The following is a 20,495-nucleotide window of genomic DNA, read 5'->3' as shown; positions in this document are numbered from 1 at the left end:
GTTTGTTGCTTTGATTGGCAGGGAGGTAGGGAGAATTTCCTTGGCAATTTCATGGTACCTCAAACTGTTTTAATCCCTCCTGGCTAAGCCTGAGCAGTTGGCATTTCTTAGCAGTGCTTCTGTGTCTCTTCTGCCTCCGATTATCTTCAGCACGTCTGGTGGGGAAATTCTGGCAAAGGGGCACCCAATAATAATCCAGAATCTTGTCCCAGGGATCCCTAGAGCAGGGATCTCCAACCTCGGCAGCTTTACGACTTGTGGACTTCAAGTCCAAGAACTCCTCAGCCAGCATGTGGACTGGGGAATTCTGGGAGTTGAAATCCGTAAGTTGTAAAATTGCCAGAGTTGGAGACCCTTGTCCCAGAGGACATCCAGAGCCTGGGAAGACGTGTTGACACCTTTTCCCCGTTCTGTGCTTCCTGCATACATCACTAGCCAAACTTGCTGGAGAAATTAAGCAATGTGGGAAGGATTCCCATGCTCCTCCGTGGCTGGCTGGGGAATTCTGGGAGTTGAAATCCACCCACCTTAATGGAAGTTGCTGAGATTAAGAATCCCTGCAGTGGAGCTCAAACCTCATCATCCTCTCCGCACGTGGAAACGGAGGGCAAGAAGTGGCCAGATCTGTCCCACAGCCCATCCCTCCTGCCAGGGCTGCATGCTGTGTGGGGCAGAGACCCCAGTTGTGCTGTCTTTGCATACAAGACTTTGCAACCCTGGTTGATGGTGCAATGAAGGAACGGAGGTCATCCAAAAAATGCACATTTTTCTCTAAAAGGCGCCGCTTTGGCTCGAATTCCCTCCCGCAGGAAAAGCGAGATACAAATCTAAGTAAAGCCCCCTCCCCTCTTAACCCTTTCAGCGCCACTGGACGACTTCTGCATTGTTTCTATCATATGACTGTCATAGGACTCGCTGGGCTGTACCATGTTCCCCAGGGGAGGCCTATAAAATTAAATATGCGGGCAGGAGATTCTGGTTACCTCCCTCTTTTGAATTAGCAATCTATTTGGCTTTGGTATTTTGGGACCCCAGATACGTGGACATCCTTCTGAAACTGCGGATAAATTGCTGGTGAAATTCCTCCCCCCCCCATTTCTCTCAGGTTAGCCCCTCTGGGGAAGCCTCAATAGTGGTGGGTTGAACCAATTGCAGCTCAAGGGGGATCCTCTGAAGAAGTTGGCAAAGAAAGTCTGAATGCTACTCCAGGAGGATTCGGGAGTGACTTGTGTACTGTTCAGATGTGCTCTAATTCCTTGCCTAGTCTTGGATTCCACGCGGCCTTTCAAAGGAGGCGAAAGCTCGGTTGGGTTCCCCTTCCAAGGAGGCGTTTAATGGTTCCTCCCACTCAGTCCGGATCAGGCGCTTTGGGCGGCGCCAGAAACCCGGAAAGACGCGCATGCGCACTCCATCATCACGAAACCCTCGAGTTCTTTAGTACTGTAAAAGCGAGGCGACCTCAATCAGGACTAGCCGCTTGGTGTGGCTCCCGAGGAGGGAGAAAAGGTAGGATCGTATGAGAAGCTGGTATGTGCGCAAGCTGGTGTGGTTATCTATCTATCTATCTATCTATCTATCTATCTATCTATCTATCTATCTATCTATCTATCTATCTATCTATCTAATCTATCTATCATGCATGTGTATAAATAAGAGCCAGTTTGAACCTTAGGCAAGAAACCAGCTTGCACCAGTCCCCACCCTCAGCCCCGCCCACCTCGCAGGGTTGTTGTTCTTGCTGGGAAAATAAGACGGGGGCATCCTGCATGTCCATCTCGAATTGCACAAAATCAAGACATGATCTTTCGGCTTTTTGCAGCTGGGCCATGAATGCCATCGTGGTGTTGTGCCACTTCTGCGAGCTGCACGGCCCTCGCACCCTGTTCTGCACAGAGGTCTTGCACGCCCCTTTGCCACAGGGCCCGCCGGGGGGAGACAGCCCCGGGCAGAGCGAACTGGCGGAGGATGAGGAAGGCGGCATTCAGATGAGCAGCAGGATTCGCTCCCACAGCCCGGCCGAAGGCGCCAGTGTGGATTCCAGCAGCCCGGGGCCCAAGAAGTCAGACATGTGTGAGGCAAGTGGGTTTCCCCCTTGGCATAAGGCCAGAGTGCCCCCCAAGCCTCCCTCCCCTCTGCAGGAATCCCTGTGCAATTCATTGATCCAAACGGGTTTTTTTGATTATGCTTGTTTCTCCCTTCATGGCATCCTTCCCGTTGCTTTGTTCCAAGTTTCTCAACCTGGCCCACTGGAAGATGGGTGGATTTCAACTCCCAGAATTCCCCAGCCAGCCATGCAGTCATTGGGACCACCGTTTTTGACATTTTGATTTCAGTTTCTGGAATTCACAGTGTTGCCAAGTGTCCATTTCAGGGGTCTTCAAACTTGGCCCTTTTATGACTTGTGGATTTCGACTCCAGAATTCCTGGGAGCTGAAGTCCACAAGTCATAAAAGGGCCATGTTTGAAGACTCCTGGTCTATTTCTTGTTCTTTTCCCCCACCTCTTAGGGTTGTCGTTCCCTTCCTGTCGGCCATCCAGGCTACATCAGCCACGACAAGGAAACCTCGATCAAGTACATCAGCCACCAGCACCCCAATCACCCCCAGCTCTTCAGCATCGTGCGCCAGGCTTGCGTGCGCAGCCTTAGCTGTGAAGTAAGTCAGCTGGGTCGGGTTGCTGTTTTATTTCTTTTGTTTTATTTTTATCCAATTTTGGATCATTTTGGAATTGTAAGCTGCCCCGGGTGCTGGACTGAGATGGGCAACTCTAGAAACTGAATGCATAAATAAAACTAAGATTAATGGCAGAAGAAAATCCTTGCCTAAGGTTGGAAGGAGACTTGAAGGCCTCACTTTCTAAAAGAAATGCCCCAACGGGTGTTTTTATTTTTGCACAGTTTTGGGGGGTTGCAGACAGGCTGTGCGTAAGAACTTCTGGTGCCCACCGATGGCTTTGAGGGGGTCTGGCTCTTTTCCTCCGCAAAGGTCTGCCCCGGACGGGAAGGTCCCATCTTCTTTGGCGATGAGCAGCACGGATTCGTCTTCAGCCACACCTTCTTCATCAAGGACAGCCTGGCTCGGGGCTTCCAGCGCTGGTACAGCATCATCACCATCATGATGGACCGTATCTACCTTATAAACTCTTGGCCTTTCCTCCTGGGGAAGATCCGGGGCATCGTGGACGAGCTGCAGGGCAAAGCTCTGAAGGTCTGGGCAGGCTGGGCGGGAGGGACCGGTTTAAATTAAACACGTTTGAGAATCACATAGGGTAGGAAAGGACCCGGAGGTCCTCTAGTCCAACCCCCTGCTCAAGCAGGAGACCCTATACTATTCCAGGCAAGTGGCTGTCCAGTCTTTTCTTAAAAATCCCCAATGATGAAGCACCTACAACTTCTGAAGGCAAGGCGTTCCATGCATTAATTGTTCTAACTGTTAGGAAGTTTCTCCTTAATCCCAGATTGCTTCTCTCCCTGATTAGCTTCCATCCGTTGTTTCTTGTCTTGCCTTCCGGTGCTTTGGAGAAGAGGTTAACCCCCCCTCCTCTTTGTGGCAGCCCCTCAGATGTTGGAACACTACTATCCTTTCACCCCTAGTCCGAGACATACCTAGTTCTCACAGCCATTCCTTGTCCAATTTAGCCCCCAGGCCCCTAATCATCTTTGTTGCTCTTCTCTGCACTCTTTCTAGAGTCTGAAGATCTTTTTAAGGTCTTGCTGCTTTCTTCGCTAATGACAAATTTTGGCCTAGCTGGGTTTTTAAACACCTTCTCTTTCAACTTATTTTTTTTTTCATTGTTGCTTCTTGGTTACCCAGGTCTTTGAAGCTGAGCAGTACGGATGTCCGCAGCGGGCCCAACGCATGAACACGGCCTTCACCCCCTTTCTGCATCAGCGGAATGGAAACGCGGCTCGCTCGCTCACTTCGCTCACCAATGACGAGAACCTGTGGGCTTGTCTTCACACTTCATTTGCTTGGTGAATACACTTGTTGGGAGGCCTCTGACTTGGAAATCCGGGTGCAGAGAACAGGCACTGCTCAGATCCCGGGGAGGATCCCCTGAAAGGATTTGAGATTTTAACACCCGAACCTGATACGATTAGTTACTAAAAAAATTTAGCTGAAGTTTAGCTGAACTACCTACCAACAAAGTTTAATCCATCAGAGCCTGCTGATTTTACATTTCTCACTATCATTATCCACAGCAAAATATTGCTAATTCCAATTCAATTTTTTTGAATGCCAAAGTCATTACTATTCTCGACGTAAGACATCAGTTCGGACCAGACTTTCTGTTGCTAAACAAGGCAATTGTTAAGTGAGTTGCACCAGATTTTACAATCTTTTTACCCCAATTGTCTGCAGTTGTTAAGTAAATCATAAGATTGTTAAATGAATCCAGCTTTCCTCATTGACTTTGCTTGTCAAAAGCCAGTTGGGAAGGTTACAAATGGGGATCACGTGGCCCCCGGGACAGGCTCAGTTGTCGTAAATCCACACTGGTGGACAAGTACCTGAATTTTGATCACATGTCCATGGGGGATGCTACAATGGTTGTAAGTGCAAGAGCTGGCGATAAGTCATTTTTTTTAGTGCCATTGTAACTTTGAACAATTGCTAAAGGAGGGGCTGTAATCAAAAGACTTGTGTTTTCCTTTTGGCCAGAAGATAATTGACAAACTATCAAAGATCATTTGCAAACGTTCACATTTTGAAATAGTGGATGATTCCCAAATTGTTAGATGATGATGGCTTGCTTATCCCTAAATGTAATAATGTGCATTTTGGAGAGATTAAAGCCTGGGCTGTGTTGTCTTGGGGGGGGGGTGCTCTCGTATCAAGTGGGCTCACACCCATTTCCGATATCCTTAGGCTTCTGAAGGCCTGTGGCAGCAGACTGACAGAGAAGCTTCTGGAGGGGGCTCCAACAGAGGACACCTTGGTGCAGATGGAGAAACTCGCTGGTAAGGACAAAAGCCTTTTTTGCGGGACAGTCTCGCTCCTGAAAAGCCGCCTTCCTGCTTTCCCTGTGCAGGAAGAAGCTCAGATACTCTCCCTTCAAAATCTTTTTTCTCTCGAGATTTGGAGGAAGAATCAGAAGCCTGGGATAACTCGGAGGAAGAAGATGGAAAATCGCCTGGCCAAAAGGATGTCCATGAAGGTTCTAGGCGAATGAAGAACCAGGCCGATTTCGGTCTTCTGGCAGACTGCAGCAGCTGGAATGGGCCGGGTGGGAATCAGTCTGTCTTCCGTTCCCTCCGGCATTTGAGACAGGTAAGGAATGGCCTGCTGGATCACTGGTAAAGGACAGGATAGCCTTTCCCCATCCTGAAAGTTTTAGGAGGCTGCCGAAGTACATGGCAACATAGAGAAAATAAGATAAATGAATAAACATAAATGTTAAATAAAAAAAGCAGATGCTTCCCGAACTTGGGAAGCATGGTGTAGTGTTTCTCAAGCTTGGTGACTTTAAAAAGTCTGGAGTTGAAGTCCAGACCTCTTAAAGTTGCCAAACTTGAGAAACACTGGTGTAAAGTAAAATTAAAAGCAAAAAATAAGCTTTTTAAAACTATTTGTTGTGTCTTTCCCAGGTCTTGGGGTCGTTGGCGTTCCGCATGCTGGCCTGGCATGTTCTTATGGGCAACCAGGTCATCTGGAAAGCGCAGGATCGAGACCTCATCCAGTCCGCCTTTGATGTCCTGCGGGTAGGAAACATGCTGCTTCTTCCTCCGCCCTGTCCTTTGCTAGTGGATTTCTGATTGGCTGGGCCTCCTTGGAGTCATAATACGGGGTGGGACAGGCTGAATTCTCGTCCCCGTGATCCTGTGTGGGGGTTCCTCAAAACAGTTGAGAGTGGATGAATGGATGTTTTTGGTCTTGATCTTAATCAAACCATTCCAAGCCTCTAGAAACTGACAGACTTACACAGCAGTCATAATTTGCTTTTGTCAGTGCCGTTGTAACTTTGAATGGTCATTAAACGAACTGTTGTAAGTCTAAGTCTAAGACTACCTATATTAATATTTATTATTTTAAAATGTTTTTCTTTCTTGGCTAGAGTCACGAAGCTGAGTGCTATACAAATTGAATGAATGAACGCAAATCTTCAGATCCATCTTTTCCATAAAATCTGTTGCCTCTACCTGTATTCAAACTGGATTCTCACCCTCCTCCCTTTCCTTTGCTAGACCATGCTTCCGATTGGTTGCGTCCGGATCATCCCATACAGTGACCAATATGAGGAGGCTTACCGGTGCAACTTTTTGGGCCTGGGTCCTCAAGTACAAATCCCGCCTCACATTTTGTCCTCTGGTAAGAGCGATTCTTTCTCTGTCCTCCCCGGGCTGGTAGACAAGATTGGTAACCCTTTTCTTGTCTTGGAAACCCTGATGGTCAGATTTGGGACTTGCAAACACAGTTGGGACCAGAATATCTGTCATTAAGCAAGGCAGCTGCTAAGTGAGTCACGCTGGATTTTACTACCGTGGTTGTTAGGTAGTAAAATGCAGTTGTTAGCGTCATTAAGTGAATATGGCTTCCCCCACTGACTTTGCTTCTCAGAAGCCACTTGGGAAGGTTGCAGATGGCAGTCAGACAAACCTGGGACACTACAACCAACACCACTTGCTGAGCAGCTGAGCTTTGATCACATGGCTGGGGGTTGCTGCGATGGTTCAGTGCGAGGATGGGTTGCAAGTTTTTTTCAGTGCTGTTATATAAATTCAAGCGGGCGCTTAAGTTGAAGACTATCTCTAGATTGATGCTCTGGATGCAGGAACAGTAGCATTTTAGTCACTCAGGATGGTTCTCTCTACTGCTCCTACAAACCTGGGGATGGCGCTATGAAGAAATTCTGTTTTTTCCTCCAGAGTTTGCTGTCCTGGTGGAAGTTCGCCCCGCCACACGGTCGAGCCTTTACCCCGTCCTCTTCGACGACGACCAGCCCCTCAGTAAATACGAGTTTGTGGTTACCAGCGGCAGCCCTCTGGCAGCAGACAGAGGTGAGCCATGTGCATTTAGTCCAAGCCATTTTGGGCCAAGAGTCGCAACACCGTGCAACTTCACAACCAAAAGGAGTTAGGTTATGAATTTTTGAAAAGCAACATCCTTTGTCACTTTGAAAGGCATCTGTTGTACAGATAACAATGCAGGAGAGAGAGAAAAGATGGAGGGGTGTCCAAACAGGGCAGGGGTGATTAGGATGGAAAAATTGGATGGTATTCAAGTCCTTCTTCCCATCTGCAGTTGGTCCCACCATCCTGAACAAGATTGAAGCTGCTCTGATGAATCAGAACCTCTCAGTCGATGTGGTGGACCAGTGCCTCATTTGCCTGAAGGAGGAGTGGATGAAGTAAGATGGACTTTTCGCTTGAGAAGTGGTTGTCTTCTAGAGTATTCTTGTACGCTTCCTTGAAGGAAGGGAGGTCTGCCGTGTAATCTTCAGAAATTTCATTTTTAAAAGAACTGGTCCTGGTCTGCAACTAACGATTCTTTTTTTTCTTTTTGCTTTCTGCAGTAAAGTGAAGGTCCTCTTTAAATTCACCAAGGTGGACAGCAGGCCCAAAGAAGATACCCAGAAGTTGCTGAGCATCTTGGGGGCTTCTGAAGAGGATAACGTGAAGCTTCTGAAGTTCTGGATGACGGGCTTGAGCAAGACCTACAAATCACATTTGATGTCCACCGTTCGCAGTCCAACTTCTCTGGAGGCTCGGACCTAGTCTGAGGAACTCTTGGGTTGCGCTAGGGGAACTCTGTCAATCCACTCATTTTGTGTAGGATGAAGCAGCTCAGATATTCTGGGGCAACACTCTGTAGACCGACTGAAAAGCAAAGCGTGAAGGAAGGGCTCTTGGCCTCAAAACTACCTACATCAGGGGTGTCCAACCTTAGCAACTTTTTGGACTTCAACAATGCAACATTTACAGCGTTTTATGTTACCGTGAGATTAATTCAGTTCTTTATATTTTTAACTGCACAGATAATCTTTTCTGGCAAGAAAAGTAATTCCGAACATATTTTATATGGAATTTTTAAAAGGGAGAAAGATTAATAAGAGATTCTAATTTGTTAAGTTTATTTTTGTGAATATGTTGAAATATTTATAGTTGCTCCTTTTCAGAAAGATTTCTTAAATATTTTATGACTTTTCCTTCATTGTGTAATTCATGTTGTGTTGAATTTTTATTTAATGTGTGTGTAAAAATGCACATAATAAAAGGATTTTTTAAAATCAAATGATGTTTAATATTTAACATGTACTAGTTAGCACATAAGTTTTGCTTTGCAAAGTTTTTTAAAAAAGTATTTCCACTAAAAGTTCCAAAAATGCAGGAAACAGGCTCTTTCCTCTATAATTGTCACTAATTTTCCTTCCCAATCATAGTTAAAGCTGATTTTAACCAAGATAAATTAAAAGAGTTAGAAGAAGGGCTGGCCATGTCCCTCCATATCGACTCTAACTCCCACAAGGCCTGAAGAGCAAAATTCCGTCTGGGAATGATGGGAGTTGAAGTTCACGCGGCAGAGGGATTGCCAGGGCAGATAACGCATGCGGGGCAAAAAAAAAAAAAAAATGTTATGAGAAGTGGCGCATGCGCTCTTCTTTTCCTTAAGGGGCGCATGCGCGCCTCTGGAGGCGGGAAGACCCGAACGTGCGGCGATGTGGCGAGTCGTGCTGGCCGTCGGACTCGGCGCGGCGCTCGAGGCGCTGCTGGGCTGGCTGCTGAGGCGGCGGGCGGCGGCGCCGAGCGAGGTCATCTTCTTTCCCTCGAGGGTGACGTGCACGGAGGAGCTGCTGGCCGGGGCGCCCTGCGCGTGCCCGCTACCGCACGGCGAGAGCGCGCTGGCCCGTCTGCTGGCGCACGTGCTGGCGGCGCGGCGCTCGCTCGACCTCTGCCTCTTCGCCTTCTCCAGCCCGCAGCTCGGCCGCGCCGTCGCCCTCCTGCACCGCCGCGGCGTCCGCGTCCGCCTCGTCGTCGACGCCGATTACATGGCGCTGCGCGGCTCGCAGATCGGGCCGCTGAGGAGAGCCGGTGAGGGGCGGGGCAGCAGGGGGGCGGGGCCGGAGCGTGCCGGCCAATGAGGGAAAAGGAGAAATCGGATCATGGGGGGGGAAGGAGGAAAATCAGGGCGGGGAGAGGGATGGGCGGGGCTGGTGGAATCCTGGGAGATATTATTACTATTATTATAATAATAATAGTTGGAAGAGACCTTGGAGGCCATCTAGTCCAACCCTCTAGTCCAACCCCCTGCTCAGGCAGGAGACCCTATACCATTTCGGACAAATGGCTGTCCAGTCTCTTCTAAAAGACTTCCAGTGTTGGCGCATTCACCGCTTCTGGAGGCAGGCTGTTCCACTGATGAATTCTTCTGTCAGGAAATTTCTCCTAGGTTGCTTCTCTCCTTCATTAGTTGGTCCATTTCTCTTCCATTGGCCCAAAGCTGAGAAATGCTCCTTTAAGCCAAGGGTCTCCAACCTTGGCAACTTTATTAGTTGTGAACTTCAACTCCCAGAATTCCTCCTAGTATGGCTGGCTGGGGAATTCTGGGAGTTGAAGTCCCCAGGTCTTAAAGCAGCCAAATTTAGAGACCCCTGCTTTAAGCAATTGGGTGGGGCACCCATCTGGTGTCTGGTGGGGGGAGGGCAAGAAGAGGGAGGAACAAAACCACAAATACAACCAGCCATCTAGAGACAGAAAATTGGAACGAACCATTAAGAAGTTGTTGAAGCAGCAACAGAATGGAAAGTGAGCAAGCGGAGACCTTGTAAGGAGTGAGTTGGGAAGCGTGATTGGATTTATTTACCCAAACACAGCTACCCAGCCATAGTGAGGCTGGAGGGCAGGCAAAAGGATTTGAACCCCAAACCCTACATCTGAACACATGCCTGGGTTTAGGACATCCCCTTTCAAGACTTAAAGGGGAAGGTAAGCCACTCCCGGGGCTGGTTTAACCTCCCTGCCCAATAGCCCTAAGGAGCATTCAAGTCTTGAGGGTGGTGTCTAAATGTGAATGTGGTCAAAAGGAATGAAAAGGGTGGGTTATTTGGGGAGAGGGAAGCCATGGGTGGGTCATGAGCATCAGGCTCTCCCTGCTGTCTTTGAGCCCTCATGGGCAAGCTCTGTGCTTCTGGACATGAGTGCAAGGCCACAACAGCCCTTGCATCCCAATGCTGTAGTCACACTGGCCTGGGGGGTGAAGAGAAACATGAAAATAAGCAATGAGATGGAAAGGGTTTACAGGATACATGGTGGAAGAAGGAAAGAAAATAGAGAGATTTGAGCTAAGGCAAGTGGATTGAGGACAAAAGTGGTTGATAAAAGACTGAAAGATGAGATGGTTTGGTCGTAAAGGCACCCATCTGCGTAAATTACTGTTAAATTTGTATGCCTCTCTTGTCATCAGGCGACTCTCCCACGCCCAATTGAGCGACCAGCCAAATGCTGAGTGGGGTTTTCTCTTCTTTCAAAGGGATTCAGGTACGCCATGATCAGGACAGTGGCTACATGCACCATAAGTTTGCCATCGTGGACAAGAAAGTGTTGATCACGGGCTCTTTGAACTGGACCACGCAAGCAATCCAGGCCAACAGAGAGAACGTGCTGGTGCTAGAAGACCAGGCTTTGGTGAACATTTTTCTAGCAGAATTTGAAAAGATTTGGGAAAACTACAATCCTGCTAATTATACATTTTTCTCTAAACATGAGAAAACTGGGATTGAAAATGGATAAAGCTAATTCTGGGACAAAAATACAGCATGACAAAAAAAAAGTTTGGGAGCATTTGGTTCAAAATTTCTCGTGTTATTTAAGGACATAATTATCTTAAAAGATAAGAAGCAAGTCAAGAAATACACAAATAATGTATTCCTAAGTGTTCAGTAAATTTACTTTCCAACTTGAAATAGACTTTATTAAGAAGGGATTATTGCAGAACAGAATACAAAGATGGAATTGTACACTGATCTTTATAAGCACATTTCCTGCATTTGGGAAGTTAACATTCTAAGATGTTACCTTTAATCTGTGTACTTATACGGAATCAGGTCTCGCGTCTGAACTGAAAGAGAGAAAGGGCTCAGGAAGGCTTAAGAACAACTATCTTATTTTCCAAAGAGCAGTTAAGTTGGGAGTCCTGAATTTCTATGTGTTGCTTGTTTGATTTGAATTCTGGAATATAAGAATTATAAGAACCTGCAGCAAAAAGTGGAGAGAGGCAGAATTGTCTCACTGCATGGTGTATTGCATTAGGAGGCAACATCCAGCCATAAGTATGATTAGTTTAAATATTTCTCTGTGTCAAAAGATATTCGGAGCGATGGCTTTAACTCTTGCTGTTACTTAAAATTATATTACTGATGAGAAAGATTCCAAGAGAACTCTTTGAAGAAATGGAGGTAACTATTAATAGCTAAATATATTGTCAGGTCTTAATACCTCTGTTTGTTTAGTTTTTCTAATGATTAAAGCTGTGGTTCCAGAGAGCAAGCGTGAATGGAATTATTGTACCACATTGGGACTCTTTAACAGCCAAGTTATGAAATAACTACACCTATCTTTAAGAGGGTCTGGAGTGGGGCAGTTTGATCAATATTTTATTTTTGCGACTTCCATTTCTCCTTTTTTTGCCATACTTGGAACAGTTCAGCAGCATATACTCTGTTCCACGTATCAGCAATTGTTACATTTATGGGGAAGCCAGCATCATGACCCATGACTTATAATAAAATCACATTTGAGCAGTAATTCTGAAGGCCGTGTCATCTCCATCTACCAAAAAAATCTTCATTACAGCATACCAAGGGTGGTGCAAAAATAGTTTATTATGATATAATTTTATGTATAGTTAAGTAATTATATTTACAAAATCATCAGCTACATCCATGGGAACCCTAGCATGTCACAGAAGGTTTGTAAGGAATAAATACCGTGACCGAAGTGATACTTCTACAGTGAACAGCTGAAGAGGGAACTAGCTCCCTTAAAAGCATGAAAAGACGCCATTCAGAAACTCACTAAATTCAAAACACATTCGTTGAGAAAAAGAGAGGACGCATTCATTGTTCAGCAGCTAAGTTTGCCGGGACTCCCACGAGTCCTCTTGGTTTGAATGGACTGTTGGTTGACACCTGCTCTCCAAATGGACTCTTCTTACACCCTAAATTTTGCCGGAAAGTATGGATTAGAGCAGTGTTTCTCAACCTTCGCAACTTTAAGATGGGTGGACTTCAACTCCTAGAATTCTTAACAAGGTTGAGAAACACTGAATTAGTCGTCCCCACACTGAGTTCTCAGATGACCTGGCGATCCAATCAGCTATGGTCAGCTTGGTGATGCTGCTCACGTGGGACTTAAGACACAGACATGGTGGCCTCAGAAATCTTCTGAAATAAGGCAGTCACGAGTAGCCCATGAAGATGGGCCTCCTTGCAGTCTATGTGCACAACCTCCCACTCCCTCTCCTCCAGGTTCACATAGGTTCATGTGGTAAGAACAGATCAGCAGGCTCTTCGGCTGCTCAACAACAATGGCATGTAGACATTTATGTGTGGTTGTTCCTTACACTGAAAGTAGTGATAGTGTCACTCCATTGAAACAAGGAAATAACACCTATTTCTCATCACCCAGATCCACTGTTAACAAATTTTATTGACTTATGCAGATTTATGGCATAGCTAATTCCATGGCAAAACCAAGATTTTCCCTTAGGTACTTTAGGACTATTTCCCAGCTCTTGTGGTCAGTCACCGGCTCAAATTCTACCAGCAAGGGTATTCTTCCCCTCTGAAAACACCACTGGAGTGTATCATACCGTAACTTTAAAGGGAGACATCAAAACTACAGCAGCTGTATACTGCCATGCTGTGACCACCGTGCAGAATGGCATAATTCAAATTTATGGACAGTGAGAAGCAACATCGACTTAATTTCCTCGGAGAACTGAACTGCTTGGTTTAATCTGCCATAGGGTTAACGTGCAACAATATGGTGTACCTTTGATGACTTAAGAGATGCTACCATCACCATTGGTCAGTGAACATGCAGTGAATGCTCAATTTATTGGACCTTCAGTCGATCAGATAAAATCCATTGGCCACTCTGCATACATACAATCCTATTCGTTATTTAATGGACATTCAGGTCTAACAAACACCTTCCTATGAGTCCATTAAACTGAGTTTACTGCAACATAACTGCATATCCCGGGTTATTTGCACCACTATCGTTACAAGCTTACTGAAGTGAATGAGGAAGAAAACTACTGTATAGCAATTAAGTTTTAAAACACTGTACATATTTTTCTTTGGAGAAGCATTTCCAAAACTAAAAAGGATCAGAGAAATTTAAAAATATATTTATAGCATTCAAACCAACCAACCGACATTCTGTAAGGGAACAAAGCAGGATTTCAGGTTACACTAATTTCCTTTCAAGTCCAAAGGAAATCCGTATAAGAACAAGATTAAAAAAAGAAAGTCACCCCATAAAACCCTCTGCGAGTTTTTGCATAATAAATATTTACATGGCGTGCTTTGAATACTATACAGGTCTTAAATTATTTTTAGAGAATAAAGCTTTAAAAAACGGGGAAATTACAAAGGAAAGATAAGCGTGCATGTGCTTAAAGTGTTCACAACGAAGTACTGAATAAGAACCATTGAAATGGAGAAAAAAGAAGTCCAGTGGGATTCTAATCAAGTATGTTGTCATTACAAAAAGCAACACTTTCCCCCCTAAACATCACACAGGGCTGCTTGAAGGCAACCTCTGTCATAAGAAAAACAGCCTGCTCAGATTCGTGGATCAGCACAAGCGATCCTCCTTTTATTTCTTAGCAGGAAAAAAGGAAAGCAAAATGGCATCAAGAAAAGACAAGAGTCCTGCTTTGAAACAAGGGGGAAAAAGACCAGATCGGCCATGGACAACATCCCAAAAGCCGTATTTCAGGTGTTTGCACAGTACATCTACCTGTGCTAAACCTCCATCAAGAATATACGTTTATCTTACATCTCCAAAGTACAAAGAGCCATTCAAGAAACCCATGCTTTCCCAAACACCCGCTGGCTTGGTTGCGTAGGGACAGCCCCTTGTTCACAGCAGTAAAGTCAGTTTTGTGCGAATGGAGGTGGGGTGGTTTTGCCCATCTTTCAAACATTGCTTTCCATGTTTTAAGAAACCATCTTGGAATCAGGACATTATTGAGAAAGGGACGGGATGAGCTGCAGGGATTTTTCCCAGAGACCCTTTGTTCCCAGAGACAGATTGTTATCAAGTTGCAGGAAAATCATGCAAGAAAAATTAAATTCTTCTACCCCAGTGTTTCTCAACCTTGGCAACTCCCAGAATTCCCCAGCCAGACATCTTCAAGTTGCCATGGTTGAGAAACACTGCTCTACCAGTTCAACCTTACCTGTGTGAAGGAGAGAGGAAGAGAGATGCCTGCAATACCATTTCAGGGACAAATGCCACCACCGCATCTTCTTCAGCCACCTGAGAAGGTGCTCTCCAAATGCCAACATGCATACACCAATCCTAACAATTGCTTTGGGGCTGCCATACCTACTCTGAAACACACTTCTAGACCCTCAACCAACAATTTGCAGTCAGATAGGGAAGACTGCTCAGAGTTAGGAGAGCCACAAGTCCTGAAGGAGAAAAGCCTAACCTCTAAAGTAAAAATAAGATCTTCTTAGTCTTAGCCACTCAGGGCAGCTACACTTTGCAAAATACTGTTGTTGTGGCATGTCAAACACAACTAGGAGCCTGAAATTCATACATTTCCCAGCTGCCTTTAAGGTAGTGCATACTAAGGTATCCTTTTGCTTCAGGTCTACCTGTAGAAAACAGGTGTTTTTGTTTTGGAACAACTTATTTCATAGGTGTCTTAAAAATTCTAAAAGCTGCATGCAGAGAAAAGAAATGGACTAACTCATCTCTGAGATTAGCAGGACTTTGCAATTGGGCTTGTCCCAAAGTTCAACAGTTTATAGTCCAAGTAAGCAGCAGAAACTCAATCCAATAAGAGCAAAAACTCCATCTTAACGGACCTCAAATTTGTAGAATTGGGCTGGAGCACTCCAATCATCTGCAATGTGGAGAAGAGGGAAACAAGGCTTGTTCATAATGCTGGTGAGTTTTTAATGCTGAAATTTTAAGCACTCACTTCCAAGGTGTTCTGTTCATTGGATTTAATCCATCCTAGTGCCTTTCTTGGGAAAGTTGTATATACAATCTGGATCCCAGCGCATCAAGCAATCTATTCATTGCATTTTTTTGGGTGGGTGGGCCCAAGATATGGGAGGGACAATCAAAAGTCATGCAGACCTTCATTTCAAGTGGATGAAAGCACTCAAGATTCTTTGGATCATGGTTAACCTGGTCTTTTGAAGGCCACCTTTAACTGGCCTTTTAGTTCCAAACCCATTTTCAGGTGTTCCTTGAACGGAATATCCCTTGCATAGACACTGCCGAAATTTACAGAAGACACCTTTCCTACTGTTGTTAGGACTGTTAAATCAAACTCCCCAATCCCTTTGCTGCGTGGGAAGCTCATCTCTCTTGCAAGTCACAACCTCTGCTTCCCTTTCTCCTTTTATTTACAATTTTGTACCACTGTTGCATGGTGCAATGGGACCCAAATAGATCCTCAAAGACAAATATAATCCATTTTTGTTTTTCTTTTTAAAAGTCACCTTGAAGAAGTGAAGATCTGCACTTTAGGATAAAAACCAATTTCTCTGTCCTCAGCAGACGAGAGAAATGTCTTGAAATCTTTTGGATGGATGCACAAAACCCACCGAGAATAGGAGAAATGGTGAATCCAACTGGAAGAGGACAGTGATTGACTAGCCGTTTTAAAGACTGTTTTTTCCAAGATCCTGATAAGGTGGAATCTGCCACCCTTTAACCATGGTTTTAAGCTGGCTTAGTAAAATAAATTCAGAAGATTGCTAAGCTACACAAAGGACCGAATCTCTGCAAACCACACAATATCAAGGACAGCTCAAAGTGTTCTCTTTCCCCCTTGTTGTGTTTCTCAATCATCCAGGGGTGTTGGGGAGCTTGCTTTGCCAAGCTGAGTTTGTTTCAGAATGGCTCAAAAGATGCGCCTAAGTGCTGTGTTACTCTTCAACACTGGTGGAGCTAACCTGGAGGTGTGTCCTCCCTCCCCCTTTCCCAGGGCCCTGTTGTGATATCAACACATCAGTAAAACAGGGCTAGCTTATAATAGGCTGTTGAGCCTTAATACTGACACTTAATGTAGTGGATATACACTAGGAAAGAGATAAATATATATATATATTTAAGGGAGAAAAATCTTCAATCTCTCCCTGTCTTCTTGCCCAAAGTAAGGACTTTTTAATTCAGGACTGTCAAAGCATCTGTTTAATCTAGTATTTCTCAATCTTATCAATTTTAAGTTGCTTGGACTTCTACTCCCAGAATTCCCCAGCTAGCCATGCTGGCTGGGGAATTCTGGGAGCAGAAGTCCACACATCTTAAAATTGATGAGACAGAATTGATGGTGGACAGAAAAAATTGTCTGGAATTGCTCGGTCTGTTCATCGGGAGGAGCTCTAGAAAAATTCCCGCTCCCGGCCAAGCGAAATGTAGTCATAAAAAAAGATCAAAAAGGTGGGGAAAGAAAGAAGAAGGATGCTCGTGTCGTGATGTGTCAAACAAGGTGGTGCACATGGCCAAGCCAGACATGAAGGAGAACATTAGTCTTTCTTCAACTCCTTGGATTCAAAGAGCTTCAGGCGTTCCTGCACCGTCAAACCTTCCTTCAGACTCTGGAGAGGAGAGAGAAGAAAAAAGCAAACCATGAAAAGCCGCTCTGGTGGAAAGGACCAAATCTCACACAGAGATGTTCAGGCAGAGGAGATAAACTAGTAAGAGACAAAATCCTCAGCTTTAAAATCATGCGGAAGAAAGAAAAAGCACCATTATGGAGAGGGGTTACTGGAGAATCGGTACCTGATGGAGGAAGAGCAAGATGACCACAGGCGCAGCTAACTAGAGTGACCCCCTAGAGCTGCCTTCAACTCCACAAGGTCTAGGAAGTTGTCCTTTCCCTATAACGTATTTGCTCCAAGGCCATTTTCTAATGTCACTATGGGACGACAAATTAATACTTCATAAAGGAGGGGGTCTCTTGTAGAGCTGGGATTACAGAAGGAATGTCCAGATTTTTTTCCCTCCTAAGGAACCAAGATCCTGGCTCTCTCATTCATGGTGGTAAGAGCAGAATGTCATATCTCCTTTATGAATCACAGAAGATTAGGCTTTAGCCCTTTGATTTGATTGCACAAGGTCAAAACCAAAAATTCCAGTGCTATGTGTCAGTTCAGACAGAGGAAAAATCAGTAAAAATCCTAGGAGGATGTTTTTTCTTCAGGTTTTCCAAGTTTCTTGTACTTTTTGCTTTCTTTCTTTTTCTTCATATTAGTTGTTATTATTAGTTTTAATCTTTTTAAAATTTCAATTAAAATTATACATATAGATGTACCCACACATATATAATTTTACATTTTATATATATGAATACCAAGATAGATACACCACCACATCTAATGGGTACAGTAATTTCTAATGGCAAAACAACTGGAATACTTTCCTTGTGCAAACAATACCAGCTCTCCACCAATAGCATTAGCACTAGCACTTAGATTTATATAACGCTTCACAGTACTTTACAGCCCTCTCTAGGCGGTTTAGAGAGTCAGCCTCTTGCCCCCAACAATCTGGGTCCTCATTTTACCGACCTTGGAATGATGGAAGGCTGAGTCAACCTTGAGCCAGTTAGGATCGAATTGCTAGCAGTGGGCAGTTAGCCTGCATTCGAACCACTGCGCCAACAACTGTCTATTTGCTGACAGTTTTGTATCCCAAACTAGGGACTCAAACATGATTCTTCACTTGGAAACTTGTGCCTGCTGAAGAGTGGTCAGTGGAAGCATGCAAAGTCAATCCAACATGCAGGCATCTTCTCATGCTCCACAGAGCTCCCCACGTCAGCCAAGATGGCAAGGAAAACCTTTGATGGATGTCAGTGAAGATAAGATGAGACAGAAGGGTGGATGCAGCCACTGATCGGGCATGAGGGGTCTGTCCCTGCTCTACCCAACCCAAGTCCCACAACTTCTGGGGAGTGGGTGGGTAGAGGGAAGAACCTTATTAGCTATGGAAACATCAGCAGAACATGCATTTGTGCATTGCAACCTCTGAGAAGTAGCGTTGTTGAACCGGTGGGTGGTTGGATTACCTACATGTCAGGGACCCTGGAATCTGGTGCATTTCAGTTATCCCATGAAGCCTGCTCAATTACCGACTGTTATCCGAAGCGAAGACAAAGAACAAAAACAAAAAAGACATAAATCCTATCATGGGCTGCGATGCAAACAACTTTCTTCACAGGACTTTAAGGAAGAGGACAAGACCAAATGGCTCCATAAATCAACAACTCCGTAATTTTTTAAATCCCCCCCCAATAATAAAAAGCACAGATCAGTAATAAAGGGAAGCTGCACCCGAAGGAAATTAAACTAGGTCTTCTGGTGCAGGAAGTACACAGAGAAAGGGGCAGGATACCAACAAAATCAATGGGAACTTAATTAATAAATGATAGAACACCTTTCTCGAATCTGCCGGTCCTTTCTGTGAATTTTGCTGGGGTCCGGATGCTTACAAAGAGGGTGGTTTTAGTTCAGGGTTGGCATTCTTTTCCTAATAGTTAAATGCCACATGTATGCCAATATGCAAGGAGAGAAGGATGGACCAGAGCGGGCTAAGGAACTAAAGGATGAAGAGGTCCACCCTTGTGGACTATTGGAAACTATGTTCCCTTAAAGCAATGTTTGTCAAACTTGCCAACTTTAAGACAAATGAACTTCAACGTGGCTATCTGGAGAATTCTGGGAGTTGGTCCACTTATCTTAAGGTTGCAAAATTTGGGAAACACTGTCCTAAAATCTTATGCTTTAAATGTGTTGCTTATAACTCAAAGCACAAAAGAATGAATGTTCTTGGCTGCATTTTCTTGGCACACTTAGGAAAGCAAATTGCTTTTGCTCTCTTCTGGGTTGGCTTCTGAAGCTCGTCCAAAGCCTTGGAATTCTCAGATGGATTCCTCTACCCAAGTATTCTCCAGGGCCTTCCCAGCTTAACCTAAGAAGACCTAAGTTTAGTTGGATGTTGCTACCTGTTGAGGAGAAAACAGTCACCAGTGGGACAGCTACTTAGGTGTTGCACGTCTAACCATGTCTTACAGGGAAGATGGAAAGACCACATCAACTCACCTTTGACCTGATATTTCTTAGTTGCCGGCCAATGCTGGTCCTGTCCTTCTTCAAGAAATCAGGATTGCTTTTCGATTTCATAATATCTAGGTAGGTAAGAAGGAAAGGAAGTCAATAAAATTCTTTTGAAAACTTGCAGGTCATAGTTTTCCAAACAAACATAGTTAAAAGAAAGTCACTATCTCAGCCTCTTTCCCCACAAAGCAACAACACCCCAATATACATATTCCTCCCTCAAGTAATCCAATTTCACCACTAATTCTAATTCTAGGTTCCTGAACATACCAAGTCCTACTCAAGGAGATATCAAAGAATGGTCTTTGCAACAATGAATGTGCACCAACTTTTTTCCAGAAAAACTTGCCCAAGATCATTGGATTCCCACCCTTCTTTGATTCAGCATCCTAAACTATGAAATGAAGAACCAGTGAAGAACTACCGTATCCGGACACGGTGCTACTCTCGGGAGATTTTTCTCCCAGGGCTTCGGTGGCCGCCTTCAGCTGCTCTTTCAATCTGCTGATGTCGCAATCTGCCTTGGCTTTGACGATGCTGAGCTCTGTGTAGATGTCTTTGTATTTATCACTGGCGTATTTTTTATCCTGGAGAAAAGACAAAAGACAATTGGAGTTTCAGTCTCCTTGGGCCACCCAAAGGAGACAACTGGGATGACTAGTCATTTCAACAGACATTAGTTCAACGCGTTCACCAACTTTCGCAGGATCTCATTAAAACACATATTTTTGTTTGTCATCTCCACTTAAAGGTGTCCCTTTTTGGTCTGGTTCTTTTCCATCCTCCTGTTCCTCCTGCCTTAGGCCATCACCTAAAGCAGCAACTTGGAATTGACTTCAATTCCCAGAATTCCCCAGCCAGCCATGTTAGCTGGGGAATTCTGGGAACTGAGTACATATATCTAAAAGTTGCCAAGGCTGGACACTCCTGATCTAAAGCATAGTTTTAAAGGTGACTGCTCTAGCTCAAAGGTGTACAAATGAGGAGGTTTAAATCACTTGTTAACAGCTTTAAGGTGATGCCTGCATCTCAATTCTTACCCTCAATGCTGTTTGCAATTCATCTTTCAAAGAGCTGATCTCTTGTTTCAAGTACTGGATTTCTGATTCCTTAACTCTCAACAGGACCTGCAAGGGAGAAAGTCAAGGAGATACACCTTTTAGAAAACAAGTATCAAGAAAAAATAT

At 44.7% G+C, this 20,495-nt stretch overlaps 3 protein-coding genes across 9 annotated transcripts in view; 2 read left to right on the top strand and 1 right to left on the bottom strand.

Annotated features, from left to right (window-relative positions):
- The first annotated feature begins 1,346 nt into the window (after nucleotides 1–1,346).
- On the top strand, nucleotides 1,347–8,225 carry FLCN (folliculin). Its single transcript, XM_039368063.1, has 12 exons — nucleotides 1,347–1,506; nucleotides 1,820–2,075; nucleotides 2,508–2,654; nucleotides 2,985–3,206; nucleotides 3,813–3,973; nucleotides 4,869–4,960; nucleotides 5,077–5,270; nucleotides 5,588–5,701; nucleotides 6,185–6,308; nucleotides 6,866–6,997; nucleotides 7,242–7,347; nucleotides 7,513–8,225. The coding sequence occupies exons 2-12, from the start codon at nucleotides 1,827–1,829 to the stop codon at nucleotides 7,712–7,714; spliced, it is 1,743 nt and encodes a 580-aa protein (XP_039223997.1). The 5' UTR covers nucleotides 1,347–1,506; nucleotides 1,820–1,826; the 3' UTR covers nucleotides 7,715–8,225.
- A 50-nt stretch (nucleotides 8,226–8,275) lies between these two features.
- On the top strand, nucleotides 8,276–13,484 carry PLD6 (phospholipase D family member 6). Its single transcript, XM_039368062.1, has 2 exons — nucleotides 8,276–9,028; nucleotides 10,467–13,484. Exons 1-2 carry the CDS (start codon nucleotides 8,656–8,658, stop codon nucleotides 10,724–10,726), a joined length of 633 nt encoding a protein of 210 aa, XP_039223996.1. The 5' UTR covers nucleotides 8,276–8,655; the 3' UTR covers nucleotides 10,727–13,484.
- The window catches only part of LOC120319312 (myosin phosphatase Rho interacting protein), a 65,975-nt gene continuing 57,277 nt past the window's right edge, over nucleotides 11,798–20,495 (bottom strand). For 3 of the 7 annotated variants that reach the window (XM_039368054.1, XM_039368058.1, XM_039368056.1), the window contains exons 21-24: nucleotides 20,349–20,435; nucleotides 19,733–19,895; nucleotides 19,294–19,379; nucleotides 12,626–16,788 (exon numbers count right to left, since the gene is read on the bottom strand). In XM_039368054.1, the coding sequence (XP_039223988.1) occupies nucleotides 16,717–16,788; nucleotides 19,294–19,379; nucleotides 19,733–19,895; nucleotides 20,349–20,435 (408 nt within the window). In that variant the 3' untranslated portion in view covers nucleotides 12,626–16,716. Of the gene's footprint in view, nucleotides 16,789–18,264; nucleotides 18,327–19,293; nucleotides 19,380–19,732; nucleotides 19,896–20,348; nucleotides 20,436–20,495 lie in introns of all 7 variants that reach the window. The other 4 variants (XM_039368055.1, XM_039368061.1, XM_039368057.1 and 1 more) reach the window with 4 other exon arrangements.

The sequence above is a fragment of the Crotalus tigris genome, unplaced genomic scaffold, assembly GCF_016545835.1.
Source record: "Crotalus tigris isolate CLP2741 ecotype Arizona unplaced genomic scaffold, ASM1654583v1 scf7180000020608.1315917, whole genome shotgun sequence".
NCBI classification, from domain to species: Eukaryota; Metazoa; Chordata; class Lepidosauria; order Squamata; family Viperidae; genus Crotalus; species Crotalus tigris.
The sequence above is the reverse complement of the archived record's forward strand: the minus strand, read 5'-3'. Positions and strand labels throughout refer to the sequence as shown.

Bases quoted from the DNA above. Each gene is read 5' to 3' on its own strand.
- FLCN (XM_039368063.1), top strand. From the start codon at position 1,827: ATGAATGCCATCGTGGTGTTGTGCCACTTCTGCGAGCTGCACGGCCCT. The intron at 2,655-2,984 runs GTAAGTCAGCTG...TCCTCCGCAAAG, and splicing joins TGCGCAGCCTTAGCTGTGAA to GTCTGCCCCGGACGGGAAGG. The intron at 5,702-6,184 runs GTAGGAAACATG...TTCCTTTGCTAG, and splicing joins CCGCCTTTGATGTCCTGCGG to ACCATGCTTCCGATTGGTTG.
- PLD6 (XM_039368062.1), top strand. From the start codon at position 8,656: ATGTGGCGAGTCGTGCTGGCCGTCGGACTCGGCGCGGCGCTCGAGGCG. The intron at 9,029-10,466 runs GTGAGGGGCGGG...CTTCTTTCAAAG, and splicing joins CGGGCCGCTGAGGAGAGCCG to GGATTCAGGTACGCCATGAT.